Here is a 22114-nt window from a genome sequence, read left to right on the forward strand (position 1 = left end):
GACAAAGGAGCTGAACTCCAGGGGCGATGTGAGATTAACTGCTCCTCACATCAAGACAGCACTTGATGAAATATGGCATCAAGGAGCCCTAGCAAAACTGGGGTCAATATGAATCAATGGGAAAGCTCACCGCTGGTCAGAGTCATACCTGGCACATTGGAAGATGGTTGCAGTTATTGGTTCTCAGCTTCAGGACATCTCTGCAGGAGTTCCTTCTGGTAGTGACCATGGCCCAACCATTTTCAGCTGATTCATCAATGACCTTCCCTCCATCATAAGGTCAGAAGTGGGGATGTTCGCTGATGATTGCACAATGTTCAGCACCATTCGTGACTCCTCAGATACTGAAGCAATCCATGTTCACATGGAACAAGACTGGGATAACACACAGGATGAGGCTGAATGGTGGTAAGTAACATTCATAGAACATATAGAACATAGAACAGTACAGCACAGTACAGGCCCTTTGGCCCACGATGTTGTGTTGACCTGTTATCCTGCTCTAAGTTCAAACTAACCCACATACCCTTCATGTTACTATCATCCATGTGCTTATCCAAGAGTCACTTAAATGTCCCTAACGTATCTGACTCTGCTACCACCTCTGGCAGTGCATTCCATGCACCCACCACTCTTTGTGTAAAGAGACCACGTGCCACGTAAGTATAAACAATATCCATCTCCACCAAGAGAGAATCTAAGCCTTACTTTTGGATATTCGATACCATTACTATCACTGAATCCCTCACAATCAACTTTCTTAGGGTTACCACTGAAGAGAAACTGAACTATATCAGCTATATGCATGCATAAGGACCATCCAATACAAAGAGGCCTGCATGTCTGGCACCCAATCCACAATGTTCAATATTCACTCCCTTCAGTGCCCAGTAGCAGCATTGTGTACATTCGACAAGATTCACGGCAGCAACTCACTGAGGCTCCTTTATCAATATCTTTCAGACCTGTAACCACTAACACTCAGAACAACTAGGGCGGCAGATGCATGGGAACATCACCACTTGCAAGTTCCCCTCCAATACATTCACCATCCTGACATGGAACTATATTGCCATTCCTATAGTGTTGCTGGGTTGAAATCCTGGAACTCCCTTCTTAACAGCACTGAGGGTGTATCTCACCATATGTAAGTAGTGGCTTAAGAATATTATTTACCATCACCTTTTCAAGGGCAATTGGAGATTGGCAGTAAGTGCTGGCCCAGGATCAATACCAACAACCCATTAACGAAGTTTTTAAAAACATTAAACATCCCATGGTAGAGTTTTGAAGAAGAGCAGAGAGCTGGCTCTATTGTCATGGCCAACATCAGTCCCTCAACCAACATCACAGATGATCAGCTTCTGGATTGATTCATGTTGATACATTCTATGATGCTGACACAATCAAAGTGAGGGAGGGAGCAGATACAATAAGCACCAAACATTAAAGCAAAGGCACTGGAGAGAGACAGGTCAATCGCTTGAGTGCTGCAGACTGGCATACTCTAAGCTTCACATGGATAAACCATTAAAGCTTGGGGGCAGCTACTCCAAAACTGGGAAAATCCCTCCCCCTCCTCAGTACACCGAGAGACCAGAAACCGTGTATAAACCCTGGGACTATATATCTGACATTCCATGAATTTTGTAGTTGTAAATGTGGTGAGTAACATGCCCCCAAATTAAAAGAAATTGGTTCATTTTGCACTTATGTATTGTCAACTTTAAAGGGTCATCCAATAGACTGTTACACATTTTATGAATGATTACGCTACTGGGGAAAAAGACTTGCCAGATTCAGACCTTGCTACCAGTGGGAGGTGGACATCTGCTAGCCATTGCAGTATTTTCCAGTTTATGAGTGCAAGGGTTATTTTTCTCTCCCTCTCCTCTAACAAGCAGCTGGACAGATTGAAAATCAGCCTGGCTTCCCAGCACTAAAAATTCATTTGTGAATAATTCAGGGTCAACTCAAATGTTCTCACATCTCCACTGGGTCATCAGCATGACTGCATTTATCCCCATTTCTACTTGCTCTGCAAAGACAATGACATGCCTTTGTCTCAATTGTATTCGTATCACCTAGAATAGGTAAAGTTAACATCAAAGTTAACGTGCCAGACCATAGAGCTCTTCCCTCAACTGGTGGTGCTTTAACCTGAGGGTCACCACATCTCAGCTGAGGGGAGAGATTGAGAATGAGAGTCCTTCACAGTAACTGCAGCTTGAGCAGAATTGAACTCATGCTGATAGCATCACCCTACATTCAAAATCATCCATCCAGCCAACTGAACTAACCAACCCAAATAAAAAGCAGGAAAACAGGCTGCTGGCACCAATTAGTCTGTACTCTATACTCCACACCTTTCTCCTCCCATGACACTCACATCACAAGAACCTTTCAGTGTATCTTCTGCTACTTTGTCCTGTTGACTACTTGTCTCCTTTCCTAAGGAAGCTCCTACATTTTCTTTATGCATATTAAACAAGCACCCTTTGAGCTGAAGTGGTTGTATTTTAATTCACCATATTTGTATGGAATACATAGAATGTGCTGCTTGGAAGTATGGAGGAGGCCTGTTCAATTGAAGCATCTGAAAGGATGATTATTTAAATAGAAGCAATATGCAGGATTATGAGGAAAAGGCAGGGGATTGGCACTAAATTGAAATGCTCAGGGAACCAGTGCACATGATTCTTCTTTTCCCTATTCAAAACAATGATTAACATCCATTTTAAATCTCTATCACTCCTTTACTACCATTAGCACTCCCTTTGCCTTCCATGCTGGCCCCCTCCACAATCTGTTCTTCCTGCTCCTTCCTCACCCTCCTTTTCTTTACAGCATAAAATGTTTCGAGTGCCTTGAGTCCTGAACAAGTCATATCAGACTTGAAACATTAACTCTGTTTCTCTCTCCATAGATTATGCTAGACCTGCTGAATTTCTCCTGCAGTTTCTCTTTTCTAAAGTTTCAGATTTCCATTTGGCTTTGATGAAAGAACAATATTTTTAAGAGCACATTAAGAGCTGTAATTTGTCAAGCCAGCAATAGTTGAAAAAATAATGGCTGCATCCACAAAACCTTTCCCTTGAGATAAAAAGGATCATCTTTAAAAATAATGTTGCTGAACTGGTCCAACAAGTTTACCTTCAACAAGATGATATTTTCTCAAGTGATCGTTTGAAACTATAAAGTGCAGCATAGTGATTAATATTTTATTGCCACAAGCTTGACTTATCACGGCTTGTATTTTTTGACAATTTTCATGTTAATGTGATTGAAATAGAACAGACTTGGAGCGCAAATGTAACCATGAAGAGCTATATGTGGCCCTGGAATCGAAGGTGCACGTCCCTGGTTACGTTAACAATATGCAATGGATAACAATGTAATCTGTTCAGCTAGGCTGCTAATGCATTGCAACAATCAACAGTTCATTGTTACGATTGTTGAGAGAGTGACAAATACAAAGGGGTCTTGGAGATAAGTACCCAGGAACAATCAGCTCCTACTCCGCTGCCTCCTTTGAACAGGACTAACTGAATAGGGTTCAGATGTGAAAGGAGTCCCCCATGTGATTCAGAGCGTAGTTTTCCACAGTGAGAAGTCAGTGAAACGTAAAATAAGTTAGGAATCTCATGACTGCTGTGATTTTAATGAGGTCAGCCAGGCGGATCTCTAGAATATGAGTTTCGTGATTGGGGCTGTTAATCTGGTTCAATCAGGGAGCCCTGGCTGACAGATAGAAACAGGAGTCTGATGAAGGGTCTAGGCCCGAAACGTCAGCCTCTCTGCTCCTATGATGCTGCTTAGCCTGCTGTGTTCATCCAGCCCTGCACCTTGTTGTCTCGGATTCTCCAGCATCTGCAGTTCCTACCATCTCTGTGTCAGGTGTTCTGTTCACTCTGAGAGCTGGCTCTGAGGTAGCTGGATCAGTGTAAAGAATCTCCACAAGTAAATGGAGGGTGACTTGGTGATGGGATACCGCCCTCCATGGAGTTATTTCAGTGATCATGTCTGGATTTTTTAGGTGATTCTTTAGATTCTTACAATAGTGGCGGACGTTGAGGAAGTGATCAGCAATGTTGAAGCTAAATTCGCTCTTGTATACAGAAGCTCGTGACTGTTCTCAAGCTCGTAGATTATCATGAGTTTCAGGGGATAGCTCCGTTCTGAAGAATTTTCAATGTGAGACAGTGATGGTGAAACTCCTTCTTGACATGTCACGGTTCAACATAGTGCTGATACTCCTATGGCAGAGCTCAGTGGAGAAACCACAAGGAGAAGCTGGAAGCTGTGGGTGTTTGACAAAACAAGGAAGTATTCAACATACTAAATGTCTGAGAGGGATGGAAGTTTACAATTCCGTCAACATGCAAAGTATTTCTCGACAGGAAATATATCAACTCAGATGATTGTGAAGGATGAGCTGTAATAACTAAACTTCAAGCATGAACTATTTAATACTCCTTTGACAGCACTTCCTAACCCCACAACCACCTCAATCTTGTCCCCGCCTCCCTAACCTGTCCTTCCTCCCACTTATCCCCTCCTCCCACCTCAAGCCCCACCCCCATCTCCTACCTACTAGCCTCATCCCGCCCCTTTGACCTGTCCGTCCTCCCTGGACTGACCTATCCTCTCCCTAACTCCCCACCTACACTCACCTTTACTTGCTCCATCCCTGCCTTTACGACCTGTCTGTCTCCAACCCACCTATCTTGTCCTTTATCCATCTTCTATCTGCCTCCCCCCCCTCCCTATTTATTTCAGAATCCCCTTCCCCTCCCCCATTTCTGAAGAAGGGTCTAGACCCGAAACGTCAACTTTCCTGCTCCCCTGATGCTGCTTGGTCTGCTGTGTTCATCCAGCTCTACACCTTGTCACCTCAATCTAGAAGGACAAGGGAGATATATGGGACACCATCATCCATAAGCAATGTTTTCTTGAAGCTGCATACCTGTGTACATGCACAGTTGCTCTCACGGCATTGACATCTGGTTCTCGAAGTCTCTATCATGCATGGGCCGTAGAAGGAATGCTGCCTGCAAGTTCCCCTCCAAATCTTGGAAATATGTCACCTTTCTTTCAATGTTGCCGGGTCAAAAGCCTGGAATTCCCTTCCTAACAGCATGGTGCGTGCACCTACATCTGCAGTGATTGAAGAAAATTCCTCACCTTCTCAAGGGCGATTAAGGATGGGCAATAAATGCTGGTTGAGATAATGATGCTCACATCCCATGTAAGGATAAAAAAAAAATTGACCAGAACCATCACAATCAATCCCAATTATTCCTAATCATTGTCACCAGTTGACAATCCAATTTAGATTGATGAGAAATGAGGGTGCAATCTTTCTAGGCCCAGAATGACTTGGGCTGTGTTGAGAAATTTGGGAGAATTGTGTGAGATATGAAGCGAAACCTATTTTAGTGTCAAGACTGATAAATTGCATTTTCCAACAAGTCCTAAATGGAGTTGAGATTCTAGCTAATGACGGCGAGAGGCCTATAATTCAGGATTATCACACATTATCACCCTCTTTACTAACTAACCTCACCTCACTAATGTGCACGCTCCCGCTCTCCCACTATTTGCACAGAAACTAGATGCTGAGAATTCCTGAAATGGAAGTCTGAGTGAGCATCGGTGAATCTACCCCATCACTTGCTCTTCTGAACCTCCATCTCAGGGCATGCTCCATGGGCAGTGACCACATGGCCCCTGGGCACATCCACGGACATTGGCATCCAATATCAACCAGCCTCACCACATCATCATGGCACATCTCCAACTCCGACATGTATCAGCCTCACAACATCATCATGGCACATCTCCAACTCTAACATGTAACAGCCTCACAACATCATCATGGCACATCTCCAACTCTAACATGTACCAGCCTCACAACATCATCATGGCACATCTCCAACTCTAACATGTACCAGCCTCACAACATCATCATGGCACATCTCGAATTCCAACATGTACCAACCTCACAACATCATCATGGCACATCTCGAATTCCAACATGTACCAGCCTCAACATATCATCATGGCATATTTCCTGGGGTGGCATGGTGGCACAGTGGTTAGCACTGCTGCCTCACAGCGCCAGGGACCCAGGTTCAATTCCATGCTTGGGCAACTGTCTGTGTGGAGTTTGCACATTCTCCCGGTGTCTGCGTGGGTTTCCTCCGGGTGCTCTGGTTTCCTCCCACAATCCAAACATGTGCAGGCCAGGTGGATTGGCCATTCTAAATTGCCCGTAGTGTCCAGGGATGTGTAGATTAGGTGGATTAAACATGGGAACTGCTGGATTACAGGGAAAGGGTAGGGGAATGGATCTGGGTGGGACCCTCTTCAGAGGCGCGGTGTGGACTAGGGCTGAATGTCCTGTTTCCACACTGTCGGCATTCTATGATTTCTGACTCATGGTTAACATCTGCATTTCAAGGCTGCATTTTGGAGGTCACCAGCATCTCTGATTGAAATATTCCTGCAAGGACACTGTGGATATGGGAACAGATACAGAGCCCAGAGTGCCCGTCAGGGCTGTGCACTTGCTTTCCTAGTGCCCATTCCGTTTGCACCTACATGGGTTCTCTGCCTCACCTTGCTTTTGTGCATTTTGGCCCCTCAGCCTTAGAGACTGATGGTACTTCCATCTTGACTTGCCGTTTAGTGCGGACGCTCAGGGGAGGTAATAGCCTAGTGATATTATCATTAGACTATTAATCCAGAAACTCAACTACTGCCCTGCAGACTTGGGTTCAAATCCCGCCAAGAAGATGGCAACATTTGAACTCAACAAAGAATCTGGAATTAAGGGTCTGATGATGACCATGAAATCATGCCTATTGGCTCTGCTCTGTGTCCAGAGTCTGAATGTCTTCCTTGTGTCTCAATGACCTGGACCTGGGACTGCATACAAGATAAGGTCTAATCGAAGCACTACAGTGGTTGATCCTGACTTCCTCCAGCTTATTTCTCCTTTTAGTATCTCTAAAGTTCAACTTTCAATTGATTCTGTTGATAGTTTGCGCTGTGTCGTTCAAGAAATATTGTGAGAATCAGTCCGGTTATTACAGACCAGTCAGTTTGGTGGCAAGGGAGCTTCTAGAAATAATTATTCTGGGTAGAATTAGTAGTCACATTGTTAAGGGTGGGTTGATTATGAAGAGACAGCTTGGATTTTTAAGGGGGAAAACACGCATAATGAACTTGGTGGAGTTATTTGAAGAGGTAACAGGAAGGATAAATGAGGGTAACTTTGTTGATGTGTTGTACTTAGATTCCCACAAGGCATTTGATACAGGCTGCACAACTTGTGAGGAAAGTTATTGGGTCAGCAGAAAAATGGATACAAAATTGTTTGAGTGACAGGAAACAGAGAGAAATAGTCAATGGGTACTTTTTGGGCTGGAGGGAAGTTTGCAGAGGAGTTCTCCGGGATCCGGTGCTAAGACCCTTGCTTTTCCCAATATATATTAGTTAGCTGGATCTTGGTGTGCAGAAGCAATTTCAAAGTTTGCAGATGACACAAAATTTGGAAGAGTTGTGAACTGTGAGGAGGATAGTCTGGAACTCCAAAAGGATATTGACAAGTTGGTGGAATGGGTGCATAGGTGGCAGATGAGGTTCAGAGAAATGTGAGGTGATGCACTTTGGTTGGAAGAACACTGACAGACAATATAAAATCCGGGTTATAATTCTGAGGGGTGGGTGCATGAACAGAGGAATCTGGGTGCATGGATCATTAAAGGTGGCAGGACTGGATGAGGGATCAATTACTAGAGCACACAGAATCCTCAAATTTATTAAAAGGGGCATAGAGCAAGGAGGTGATGTTGAACTTATATCAGATACTTTTAGACCTCAGCTGGAGCATTGTGTACAGTTGTAGGTGCTATTTTGTTGGAAGGATGTGAACACATTGGAGAGAGTGCAGAAGCAAATTACAAGTATGGCTCCAGGGATGAGAAACTTTCAGTTCTGATGATAGATTGGAGAGATTAGGACTGTTCTCCATGGAGAGAAGAAGGCTAGGTTGAAAACTGATAGAAGTTTTCAAAATCATGATTGCAAGATAGAGAATATAGGGAGAAATTATTCCGAATTGTGGAAGAATTGAGAACCCAGAGGACACAGATTTAAAGATTTACAAAAGAAGCAAATGTGAGATAAGAAAAATCTTTTTCACTCAGAAAATAGTTAGGGTCTGGAACATACTGCCTGGAGATGTAGCAGAGGCAGGTAATTTTGAAGCATTCAAGACAGCATTGGATGATTATTTGGACAGGAATAGCGCACAAGGGTATAGGGAATAAAGCAGGAGATTGTCATGGGGTAACGATGCTCATTTGAAGAACTGGTGCAGACATGATGGGCTGAATGGTCTCCTTTCGTGACATAAACACTTCTGTGACTCTGTGACATTGGTTAGATTCCTTAGGCCCTTTTTAAGTCTGTTGTCTTTTCTGAAATGTGCAGCACTCTGCATTTCTCTGCATAAACTTTCATAGCTTGGTTACAGTACAGCATCAGGCCATTCAGTCCATTATGTCTCAGCTGGTCCCATTTACTCAGCCTACCCCATGCAGCTCTGCACTGTTTCTCCATATCCAATTCCTGTCACTGAACTTGCCTCCAGTGCACTTTCAGGATCCTAATTTCTCACCGAGTTAAAATGCTTTCCTCGCGTCACCTTTGGTTTTTTGGTTGATCATCTTAACTCAGTATCTTCTGTTTCTTAATCCATCCACCACTGGGAACAGGTTCTCCCTGTTTACTGTCCAAAGGCCTCATGATTTTAGAACTCTCCCATTAAATCTCCTCTTAACCTTCTCCAAAGAGAACAGCTCCAAGCTATTGACATAGCTGATAACATTCTCATGAATCTTTTCTGCACTGTTTATGATGCCTTTACATTATTCCTGAAGTGTGATACCCAGGTTGGATGCACTGTTTTATGATGGTTTACTCTAACCTCAATGCTCTTGTACTCCAGGCTTCTATTTATAAAGTCCAGGATACAGTTGCTGTATTAACCATGTTCTCCAACTATGTCACCTTCAATGACTTGTGCACAAAGACACTCACCAAGCCCCCAGTCCCTCTGCTCCTGCACCCCTTTAGAATTGTATCCTTTATTATTCTATTATTATTAATATCCTATTATTGCCCTTCTTCATTTATTTTGCCAAAATAAATCCCATTTCTCTGCATTAAATTTGACCTGTCTCATGTTTGTCCAGTGCTCAGAGCTTCACTCATTTTGATCATTGAGGTGTTTTTACACTATGTCCAGCATGGCTGAGCTGTTTCTTTCATTTTCATTGGCTCTCCTAATATTGTATAATCTGCAAATTTGACCAGTCAGCAATGGGTTTCTCACGTTAAATAATTGAAGTAAATCAGAAACAATCACCATCCTGACACTGAGCCTTAAGTATTTCATTCAGTACTTTCACCTCTCTCACATGTAACTGTTACGAAAAGCAGCTTGTCATTTTGAGGCCAATTTTTTTATACTCCATGGCCAGGATTACCTTTTGATCCACAGATGTTTGGGTTTAACTAAAGCTCCCTGTGAATAACTTTGTCAGCTACAATTTGTCACAGGCTTACAACAAAACACTTGGGACGTTATCTTTTTCAAAGTAGGAGATTGGTCAGGTAGGATCTTCTACTTTAAAATCTGTGTTGACAGCTCTTTGTGAATGCGTTATTGTGCAGCAATCTGGAAACTAACATCCAACGTTTCACTCCAGTATTTTACTCAGGATGGAAGTAAGGTCAGTAAGGTTAATGAATCTATAATTGACCACTTCTAATTTATTGGTTAGCTCAGTTGGCTGGACGGCTGGTTTGCAATGCCACATGATGCCAACAGCATGGGTTCAATTTGTGCACTGGCTGAGATTGCCATGAAGGACTCTTCTTCTTAACCTCATTTCAACTGTGGTGACCCTCAGGTTAAACCACCACTAATCATCTTGCTCTTTAATGAGAGAACAGCCCTATGGAGGACTACGGCAACTTTATCTTTATCTGTGCATACAGTATACCTGGGCAATTTTCTACAATATTAGGTGGGTTCTGGTGTTGCAGTTGTACAATAGCAGCTAGTCCTAGAGATACTTCTCAGCGTAAGCCTATAACCTCTATAAATCTAGACAAAATATTAAATAGCCAGATGTTGTCTGCAGACTTTAATGTAATTGTGCCCTCAACCATTTTTTGATATCATGTAGAATAAATCAAATTGACTGAAAGCTACTGTGTAAGATGATGAGATCTCAGGAGGAAGCTGATTGAGATGGGTGTACAGTCATACAAACAGTTGAAGTTGACTGAAGTTGCCTCCGAGCAATGAACATAGCATTTAATTCAAGTAAACGTGATGAAAACCCAAACACACTAGCTACAATTGAATGAAAAATAGCAATTGCTGGAGAAACTCAGCAGGTCTGGCAGCATCAGCAGAGAGAAAGCAGAGTTAACATTTTGAGTCCACTGACTATTCTTTAGAATGGATAGTAGCTAGGTAAAGGTTGGTATGTATGTTGATGATGTTCAGTTCGGGGACACAGGGTTGAGTGAGCAGATAGGCACAGTTTAGACCTCTCTCTCCCCCTGCACTTGACAAAAAGTGTCCTTTCATGGCTGGATATGCTGGGCTACTTATAGAAAGACTATTATGCAAATACTGCTTTGCTGTGTGAAAGTCACATTGCACAATAAATTAATTATGTTCATATTGCTATCATGGATTGGCACCCAGCTTCTATCCACAGCACAGACTCGTTAATTTTATTAGCAACTACCCAAAGGCATGTAGTGCAGATTACATGTTATTAGCAACTACCCAAAGGCATGTAGTGCAGACTATACGTGACCATTGGTATAGAATATAAAACCGTCTGTATTATGTATTGTCAACTCTCTCTCATTCAACATGCTCAGTTGTTTCAATACGAATTGAATTTTGTTCAGTGTGTGAAACTTTCTCTGTAAACGACATCACATGGATATATTTCCAATGGGGTTGTGTGAATAAAGGCATCTTTCGGAAGACTTAACAGCTAATTTTGGTGGAGATGTTGGGGTGATGGTGATGTCAGTGGATTACCAATCCTGAGACCAAGGCTAAAGCTCTGAGGATATGTACAAATCCCATCACCGGCAGTTGGTGTAATTTAAATTCAATTACTTATACCTGGAATTAAAAGCTGGTCTCAGTGACATTAACCATGTGACTATCATCAATTGTTGTAAAAACCTGTTTGTTCGTCAACATCCTTTAGGGAAGGTACTCTGTTATCCTTACCTGGTTTTGCCTACCTGTGACTCTAGACCCACACTAATGTTCTGAAGGGTCAATGGATGTGAAACGTTAACTGTTTCCTCTCTCCCCAGACGCTGCCAGTCCTGTTGAGTTTCTCCAGCAATCTCTGTATTTGTCCATACAGCATTAGTCTGGGTGGCTGAATTGAGTCCAATTTGACATTTCCAGCTTCCCCTTCTGACTGTCATCACCTGATGGTGCGACATACGTTCCTTGTCAGTAATGCCTGGTTTCCAGTAACTTATGGAAATCCATGACTTTCCTTCGTATAGTTGCTCTTTAAAAAATAACCTTCACTAACTGTTGTACACTTGCCTCATGTACATTAAACATTTTTATCATGAATTTACCATAACGTCTTTTACAGAAAAGCAAACCAGTTTGAAATGTTATGGTTCATTCACTCAGCAAGAGCTGATTCTATCCTGGCCAATTTTTCTTTTAAATTAATCCAACTTTTCATCCTAATTTCTGTACTCAGAAGCCTGTTCTGTTGTGTCAATTTGTTTGTCTGAAGTATTTCCCGGATATCAGTTTTTTCATTAGTTTGAAAATACTATACTTTTTTTTAAGAAGTACTGACCTTTCTATACCCCGCAAAGGTTAGCCGTTTGGTTGCTATTGTGGCAATAATGGCATTGACACTGGATTATAAATCCAACGTCCCTGAGATCAAAGTTCTGGACAACACAACTGATTCGAAACTCAGTAATGCATGTGGAAAGTTTTGAAAAATATGGAATAAATACTAGCCCAGTGGCAATCATTTAAACCTTGTTGATTCTTGTGAGAACCCACCTGCTTACCAATACACCGTAGGAAATCTGCCACCCTTACCTGGTCTGGATTGCACGTGTCTCCAGACCCATAGTTATGTGGTTGACTCTTATTAATCCTCCATTAACCTTCAAGCGATTAGGGTTGGGCAATAAACACTGACCTAACTAGTAACACCCTTTGAATGAATGAAAAAAGTTTCTCCAGAACCTCCCCATAATTGAATCCTTGAACCATTTGCTCAATGTCAATGCCGCTCTCTCCTACATCCTGATTGTTGCTCTCTCTCTCTCTCGCGTCTCTACGCTGCAGTACTCAAAGCAAGGCACACAACTGCTGAATCCCAGCAGGTATCCTCTGCATTTTAAAATCACATTGTTGTTTCCCATATTGCTCAATATTCTGTACCCAGCTTTGCTGCTTACAGTTTCTGCAGTGATTGTATGTACTTAGAATTGAATCATTTAAAGCCTCTGGGAGTCTTTCAACATTGCCCTTAGGTATTTCAACACTATGCATGCAGTCAATCTGCTGCCAACACCTTTTTTTAAGTATGCTGCAATTTATTGTCCATATTAAAATTAATTTGTCATTGATCAACCCACTTGCACACTTTGTCGTCATGATGTGTAATCTCATCAGTTTCAATTGGCCCTGTTAATCCAGTAACAAAAGCAAATATAATCAGTTTGCAGTTTGAACATCTGAATGAAATTTCTAGAGCAATGGGAATTCTAATCCTGATTTGTGTGGTAGCCCATTCAACACTTTTCCTCCCTCAGCTCCCCATGGGAGTATTAAATTAAAAATATTTTGTTTTATATATGAAAACAAAGGAATCTACAAGGCCTGACTCATTTAATTTTCTTGCAGGAAAATACAGCGCTGCTCTTGTAAGCTCTCAATGTTTGGCACCACCATCTGCTCATAATAGGTATTGCCGCAGCATTTACCAATTCTGCATTCAAGCAATATTCTCAATGCCTACATAAGTGCCTTATCCTCAAGAATTCTCCTGTTTTGCTGTAATCTATTTTGTCAAAAGAAGTGACAGCCCCTTGACTGTGTCTTAAACAGGTCAAGATCGATGCTCTCCAGAATGGCACAATTCCAGCCTCGCTCCTTTGAAAGAGATTTCTCCTCTTCCCTCTTGCATTCTGCAGTAATCTCTTTTAGTAGAGGTTTGGTTTTGCAATGCAACTTACTGGCATTGGAAATGATTAACATTTAAATAGATACTACTGTTTGGTGACCTACTGCACATAATGTGACATTTTGATGTCAGTGGTCAATGTATACAAACTCCAAAACCCAAATTAAAGGGCCCGTTTACCCAGCTGGTCATCCTTAATTATCTTCCTCTGTACAAGGGTTAGCAGCTGCGCACACCTCAGCCTGGTTCTGCACTCAGCTGAAAACAGTTTGTCTCTGATATATTCTGCACCCAGACCACTGACCAAAAAAGACCCTTCTTTTAAGTGTTCCCTAGGTGTTCTGACTTGACTTAAAAAAAAAATCTTCCATCGCTAATGCACACTGGGGCCTTGATCTATTTCATTATTAGCACTACCATCTGGTGACTGTAACTGGTGCAGCAGGATCTGTCATAACTTAATAAAAAGCCTGCAATAGCCTGGAGGCTGATGTTTCCAAAATGGACTCAAGCTGGGACCATTTATTCTACCTCAATTTCTTTCAATCCAATGAAAACAGGGAAATTCAAAGGTCTTGTAGCACACTGGTATGTCCCTACCCGAGGCAGGAAGCCTACACATTTACAGAATTGTCTCACGGTAACATTTCCCTGCAATCAAGGTCAACAACAGCAATGAAATAATAGCACACCAATCAATAGATTCCAGTCTATTCTGTTAGTCTTGGGGCTCTCAATTTGATGGTAACAGCCCTGCCCCTGGGCTGAAAGGTCTGGGTCCAAGCCCCCAATTCCAAATTGATTGATTTAATAAAGAAAAACTTTTATATTAATGGCACAATGCACCTTAGTTCAGGAAGGAGGGAAAAGTTCATCATTTTGACTACTGCATAAATAACGTGGGAATTTCTAATAAAGTTCAACATGAAAGTTTCTGTAGTCAGTCATATGCTACAGTAACCCTGATTTAGTTAGTTAACTCCATTTCAAGCGTTGGAAGTGAGTTCAGCACACGTTAGACATGAAGCTTTCCATTATCATCCGCAGTTGAGTCAATATGAACATAAAAGGACATGTACACAGTAGTTCTGTTTAAAATGTGGATATCACATTCCATTGGTCCAATTGTTAGATCGCCTAAGGCTTTTGTTGCAATCCCTAGTTGCCCTCGATGATGATGAGCTGCCTTCTTGAAGGTCTGCAGGCTGTGCGCTGATGTTAGACCCACAATACTGTCAGGGACAGGGTGCCAGGATTTTTTTACCCAGCAGCACTGAAAGGACAGCAATATATTCCTAAGTGAGAAATGTAAGTGGCTTGGATGATAACTTGCAGGTAGTGGTGCTCCCGTACATCTAGAAACAGCAGTAGGCCATTTAGCCTTTTGAGCCCATTCTACCATTCAATGGCTGATCTGTGGCCTAACTCCATATACCTGCCTTTGGCCCTCGTCCCTTTGAAACCTTTACATAACTAAATTCATCCACCTCAGACACCCTTATCCTTCTAGATGGCAGCTGTTGTGTGTTTGGAAGGTGTTGGCTAAGAGCCTTGGTGAGTTTCTGCAATGTATCTTGCAATTGATAGCAGTCTATTGGTAGAGTGTATGTTTTTTCTTCAAAGTCACCTTACTGTTCCTTGATCAATTTCATATCGGTCTCAGCCTCGGTTCAGTTGCCAGCACTCTTGCCTCGGAGTCAGAAAGCTGTGGACTGAGGTATTCCTGACGCACTCCACAAAAATCATTTCACCTGGAACTGTCCAGTTGTGGTGTAGGGTCAGAATTTCCCGTCACTTAAAACGAACCTTGCTTTGCACCTTAAGTGCTGTAACCTGCAAGATTATGGACCAAGTGCCAGTAATTGGGATTAGAATAGGTGGCAAGCTGACACAATGTACTGAATGGACTATTTCTGCACAGTAACTTTCCCACAGTTCTGGAATCTGATCTCTTTCCTTCCCTACAGCTCCTCACATGACTAGGACCATTCATATTATGGCTGATCTGTAACTTAACCCTACGTTTTTACAAAATAAATTCTTTCATGGGATGGGGCATACAGCATTTGTTAGCCATCCTCCAAGCACATTTAATGCAATTTAGAAGTCAAACATATTCAGACATTATCCCAGATAAGGATGGCAGATTTTTCCCCCCCAAAAAACCCTTTGGCTCAGTAATGTCTTTTATGATAACTGATAATTTAGTATTAACATTTACCACTAACATTAGTATTCATTTAGCTGCACCAGGATTAGAGGAACAAAATCTCAGACATACCCCAGAGAACCCGAAACTTACCAATGTGTTGCCAAAGTGATCAGACGACATCTCCCACTTGACTAAATAAAAGACTGAACTGTGGGTTTTAAGCAGGTTTACACCATCCAAAATATCTCAAATTTTAAAATTTAATGTTGATCTCACTCTGTGCACCTGATCATCTGCAGCTGTAAAATTGTATTCCTTGCTTTAAGACTTTTATGCATTTTGCATGGTATGATCTGCCTGTACTGCACGCAAAACAAAACTTTTCACTGTACCTAGGTACACATGACAATACTCAAATCAAATGAGCCGAAATGTTAACTATTCTCCCACAGATACTGCCAGAATGCAAAGAACCCCCCTTTCTACTTATAATAAAATTCAAGAGTTTAGAAAGCACAGATCTAACAATCACTTGAAATTATTCAATTCTCAGGTAGAGTAGGGAAAGTGCTGAGAGAACACAATTAAGTATTTAGTCGAGGGGGGGCGGGGCGCACAGTTGTGGTAGTTTGACATCTGTCAGTGGAGTGTTTGAGCAGTTAAGATGATGAAACTCTTACAGCAAATTTCATTATTTTTTCCAGAATTACATCAGGTCCTGTCAGATAATTTGCTCTTCTGGCATTGGTGCACCTAAAACTGTCATAACTATGTCCTTCACTATTTGACTGGAGGAGGCTGTAATGAGAGCTGAAGAGTAACAGAGTAAAAACTAAAAGCAAAATATTGCAGACATTGGAAATATGAAACAAAAGGTACTGGAGAAACTCAGCAGGCCTGGCAGCATCTGTGGCGAGACAAACAGTTAATGTTAAGTCCAATGTGACTCTTCAGAATTAATGTAACAACTACACCATCTCTTACATTAAAGAGAATGTAATCATCCTTCACATAGACAAAATATGGCACTGAGCAACATAAGGAAATATTAGCCAAGATGAATTAAAAACTTGGTTGAAGTAATAGACTGGAGAGTGCCTCAGAAATGGAAAGCAACGTAAAAAAGGTGGAGGACTGCAGAGACAGCATTCCAGAACTTGGGGCTGAGGCAACTGAAGGCAAAAGCAATTGAAATCCACAATGCTCAGGAGATCAGAATTGGAGGAGATATCGCAGAGTTGTGGGGCTCGAGGAATTTACAGCCATAATGAGGGATAAGGTTAAAAAAGGTTATGAAAATAAGGATGAAAATTTCAAGATCAACCCATTCCTGACCAGGAGACAATGCAGCTCAGTGAGCACAGGGAAGATAACAGAATGGGACTTGGTGTAGCCGCCTGACGTTTCATGAGGATAGAATGTTGAAACCAATGGGGCGATTGAGGAGGTATAAATAGGCTACAACAAGGTCAATGACCTCATTGATGATTGTACGCAAGTCAAAAAGGGTGTTGTCACAATCACAGAATGCAATTTGTGCCTTTGATAAGTATCGTTTTGGTACTCCAAGGAAGTCTGATTGGAGGGAAACAATCAAAAATTTGCAGTTAAGCTGGGAATGAATTTGCTTCTAACATTTTTATCAATGGGGTGCGTGTCTCACTGGCTAAGCCAACATTTTCTGCCCATCCTCAAGTGGTCACTGATGTAATGGTGGCTCTCTCGTTAAACCACTGCAATCCATGAGGAGTAGGTACATACAGTGCTGTTAAGGAGTTCCAGAATTTTGACAACAATGAAAGGATGGCAGGCAGAGGTCCATGCCACGCTTGGGTATCTGCTGCCCTTGTCTTTCGAAATGGTAGAGGTAGTGGGTTTGGAAAGTGTTGCCAAAGGAAAAAAAAGTTTATGTTTAAAACCTATTAAATTACAACACAAACTGATGCGCCACTGAAAACAAATTTGAGGAATCAAAATAATCTGACGTTAAACTTGTGTCCAGCCATCACATCGCATCTTCTTCTGATACTGGGTTTTAGTGTCTTCAGGCTTGACACTATTTTGAGTATCATTGACCACAGACCCCAGCAATCCCAAGTTACCTCCTATCCATCACAAGGTTTTGAAACGACCAGAGGCAGCAGTGATGACTCCAGAGAACAGCACATTCCTAGCTTTCTTCTAAAAAAAATTCGATGTTGAATGTAATGTTTTGATCCTGGAGCTTAAAGTTTGAAAGAAAGATCGCTTCTCTTTTTGGCAGGTGCATTGCTAGCAAGTGAAATCTGAAACATTAATGTGGAAAGGCTCTCCATGTCTGCTGATGCTTGCAGAAGTGACAATTGCAAGGTCAAATATGTAAGCTAATAGCAGCACATCTCTGGAGCCACAGTCAACAACTTGGTCAGTGGATCCAACTAGAGAAAAACATCACAGTGTGCCCTCTTAAAATGAGCCAGCCAGTCACATACTGAAAGAGGTTTCCTATGCGAGAAAGCAAAGGGCAGAAGATGGCAATGTGGGTGAAATCTCATGTGGTCTACTGAATATTTCCATCTAAATCACATACAGTCTCACAAGTTCACCAACAGCACACTACATCAGTGTATATATGCACATGGTTCCAAAACAGACAGACAAACAAGATTTTTCACAATTTATTTTATTTTGGCAATGCTGTACATTAATTTTAACATTTAGACCAGCGCATGTAATTTATAAGCTAAATTCCGTGTTTCTGATAATAAAATTTTAGAAATACTGGGACATTGTATTCAAGTTGGTTTAATTAAGAAATGCATTTTAAACCACTAAAGTACGAAAAGTTATTTTAATGAAATATTAAATAGAAAATGAAGCTGTTATTGTTGAGCAAATAATATCCATGGCACAAAAATATTCAAAGTTTTCAAAAGCAAGGGTTTATATACTTGCTTTAATGAGTGCTGCCGAGTGCAACATGCAACTTTTGCCATTCACAGAATTCAATTGATCCCTAACATTTCAGAGGCACGTTGCATGGAAGACATTTCATAAACTGCTTTATACAAAGTTAGCTGTAATTAAATATATTGCAATTACAACCAGAATCAAAGGCTCAGGTTGTCACATACTCAATTTAGCAGCTCCAAATACGTAATGGGGACTTTTCCTTTCTGATTTCCTCTTTCACCCATTAACCAATCAGAGTCCATTCCTGGCAGACTATAAACTGTTATTACCTGAAACAGAAACCAGATCTATTACTAGTTGTAGCAAAGGAGGGGGCAGAAGGAGAAACGGACAGGTGTGGAAAATGGAAATAACGGAAAATGAGTGGAAGATAGATGATTGAAGAGGAAAGGAGGGAGCAAACAGAGAGAAACAACTAAACTACACGACAGAAATTAGAACTATATGCTACTGTAAATGTCAGGACATGCTCTATGAGAGAGTGCATATATTGTTACAAATTCTTATGAAGCACTGATGGCAGCAAAAAAGATACTTGAAAGAATGGGTTCAGTTTCAAACTATTTGGATCATGCACCAGAATCCTCACTGCATCCTCTCAAGAGCAATATATCATACAAGCAACCAATAGTTCCATCGCGACTCAGCCTCTTGGCCAAGTAGAACCAGATCATGGTGAGCTAATGCTGACCTTTAGACTGCACATCCTAAATCTATCATTATAACTAACGCCCAGATCCAGCTCACATTTGCTTCTACAACACCACAATGCTTATTCACTCATCACCAGCTCAAATTCTTTAACGCCATCTTCACGGGGTTCTCTTTCTTCACACTCTATCAGCTTCAAAGCTCACAGGTTGCTTTTCTGTCTTGCTCACTCAATCACTCTGACCCTCAAGGACCCACATTTACTCTTACCAAACTGCAATTTTGGCAAACTAGCCTTCTTCAAATTCCTCTTCTCAAATCACTCCAACAACTTGTTATTCCTGGAACTTCTCCCTGTTGTTTATCACTCCGGCACGCTTACATCTTCAGACTCTGGTTTTCCATACATTCCCATTTCCCTTTGGGCCATGGCTATAATAGACCTTCACCTGTTTTGGTACTACTCTCTTTAACACCATCTCTAAATCTCTCTGCCTCTGCCTTGCTTATTTCTTGAAGTATCCTTCCATGGCTTAGCAGTCATTGTTCTATTTCTCCCCTCATTTTTATTTCCTGCCCGATTCAGTCCATTTTCCATGCTAAAAGCACTATAAAGTTTTCAGTGCTGTACCAGAGCAAGATCGCCAAAAAGCTGGACTCCAAAGTTTAGGTATTACACAGTGAGGGGATTTAGTTTTAATATTCCTTCTAGGGATACAAGTAGCAATGTCAAGGCCATCCCTTGAGAAGGTGGTGCTGGCAGTACTTAAGTGAAAAGGGGACAGGGCAAGACAAGTGAGGACACACTTAAGATGTAGCTCTTCAAAATTAGGATTCTGAACTACTGAACTGTCCAACTGGAAGTGTAACAAGTGTTTTGGAATGCAATAGCAGTTTACTGGAAATGGGCAAAATTTCAGTTCAAGTACCTAATATACACATGCTTTTAAAGTCGGAAGTGCAGTAACAGGCTAGATCAATAATTAGGTTCAAATTGTCTTTGCTCTTCAGCATGCAAACTATAAATGCAATTGTGTGTACATCAGCTTATGTTGAAGTATCACTTAAATATTGAATCGTCCCCATTACTTCAGTTACAAGCACTCAGATCTCAGAAAATGAATATGCTGTTAACCACAACTTTTATTCTACACTACACTTAACTATACAAAGCAGGTAACTGGGGTACTTCTTTAGTGTGGCTTTGAGTGTTTAATTAAAGAAAATAGCTCAAATGCACAAAATTGAAGTGAAATTGATAGCATTCCATGGGAATTCTCAAATTAGCTCTAATAAAAGCTCACAGTAAGGTTAAAACAGAAGAGAAAGAAATTGGGGAGCTATTTGTCGCAAAAATTAAGTCCAAGGAACATCCAATTAAGAACAGCTTCATCAATTTCATCTACATTGTACTGTTAATTACCTCTTGGCCTCTGATATTATTTTAGTAATTTTTCTTCTGGAAAAGCAAACTTCATATTTGGATTGCTCACCAATCTCGATTAATAGACACACAATATGGACAAACAAGTTTGATCAATTTAAATCACTTAGCTCCTTGAAGCTTCAGCTGAGTAAGACATTAAGCAGCTGATCCACACAAAGCAACAAGACCTGAGAAGCCTTGGAATAGAGTGAGCGCCAAAAATGATCTCAGCATCCTCACATTAGAAAGAGGAATAAAGGAACAGGTCAAAATCCAATTTCCAATGAATAATCGACACTCGGAAATACAAAAGACCCAACTTAATTCTCTCTATGGCACAAGTGATGTGTTAAAAACAAAAACACTAAGATAAAGGAACCCCAGAAACCCCTACTAAATGTGACAGTGGGGATTCATGAACACAAGTGTTGAATACAGGGGACATAGGAGGAGTAGGCCACTTGAATCCGCATCACCATTCAATAAGTTCATGGCTGATCTGAATACTTCACATTCCTGCCTACTCAGGACAGCCTTTCATTCCCTTACTTACCAAGAAAATGTCTACTACAGCCTTAAAAAAAAATTCAAAGACTCTTATTCTACCACCTTTTAAGGAAGAGTTCCAAATACACACAAACTTCTGCAAAAAACATTTCTCTTCATCTGTATACATTGTGCAAGCCCCTATTTTGTAATAGTGTTACCTAGCTCTAGATTCTCAAAGAGGATACATCTCTTTGCATAACCTCCCAGTCAGACCAGAGGAATACTGTGAATTTGATTATTGTGCCTCTTTAGCTAATTCAGGGGGATACCTATAAACAATGGACAAACATTTCTTTTTGAACAAACATTTGGGCACTTTGTTACATACCTCATCAGCCAGAAGTGACAACTCATTACTGTCTGCAGCATCGTAATCGTAGAGCACCCGTGCCCTTCTGGTGCCACTGGGTGGCACTTTATAATCATTACTACCAGGTACTGGACAGTTCGGTATGCATAGTGGGACGGAAGATGCAGAACTTGGCACAACACTTGGTGAAAGGGAAGCCGAAGCTGTCTGATTGTTGTTGGAAGAAAACGTGGTTGGAAAACTGAAATAAAAAAAAGTCAAATATTAATACAAGGAACAGCGACTTCTGGATCTAGTCTTCAGATCATATGTCATTACTTCCTTTTAATATTAAGTTTCCATTCTGGCACCTACCTTAAAATGTAAGTGAAGGAGAGACTGGTGACATTACCGGAAACCATGCATCAACATCAACATCAACTTCTTTTACATTCTTATCTATTTAATCTGCAACATGGTATATAATCCATTCCTTTCTCATGGCGGTAACCACGACACACGGGTAACAAGTTAGATATTAAATCTTCACCCCCGGGGATTTCTCAAACTGCCCTGTGCCACCTTCACTGACACACAGACACAGAGACAGACACACAGACACAGAGACAGACACACAGACACAGAGACAGACACACAGACACAGAGACAGACACAGAGACAGACACACAGACAGACACACAGACAGACACAGAGACAGACACAGAGACAGACACAGAGACAGACACAGAGACAGACACAGAGACAGACACACACAGACACACACAGACACACACAGACACACACAGACA

General features: G+C 41.3%; 1 protein-coding gene across 3 annotated transcripts in view; it reads right to left on the reverse strand.

The window, feature by feature from the left end:
- Positions 1-18079: 18079 nt before the first annotated feature.
- sh3glb1b (SH3-domain GRB2-like endophilin B1b) overlaps positions 18080-22114 on the reverse strand; it is a 156145-nt gene continuing 152110 nt past the window's right edge. For all 3 annotated transcript variants that reach the window (XM_048601714.1, XM_048601713.1, XM_048601712.1), the window contains 2 exons: positions 21345-21567; positions 18080-18659 (listed from right to left, as the gene is read on the reverse strand). In XM_048601714.1, coding sequence (XP_048457671.1) covers positions 18552-18659; positions 21345-21567 — 331 coding nt within the window. In that variant the 3' untranslated portion in view covers positions 18080-18551. The remainder of the gene's footprint in view (positions 18660-21344; positions 21568-22114) is intronic.

The sequence above is a fragment of the Rhincodon typus genome, chromosome 10 (genome assembly GCF_021869965.1).
Source record: "Rhincodon typus isolate 14 chromosome 10, sRhiTyp1.1, whole genome shotgun sequence".
Taxonomy (NCBI): domain Eukaryota; kingdom Metazoa; phylum Chordata; class Chondrichthyes; order Orectolobiformes; family Rhincodontidae; genus Rhincodon; species Rhincodon typus.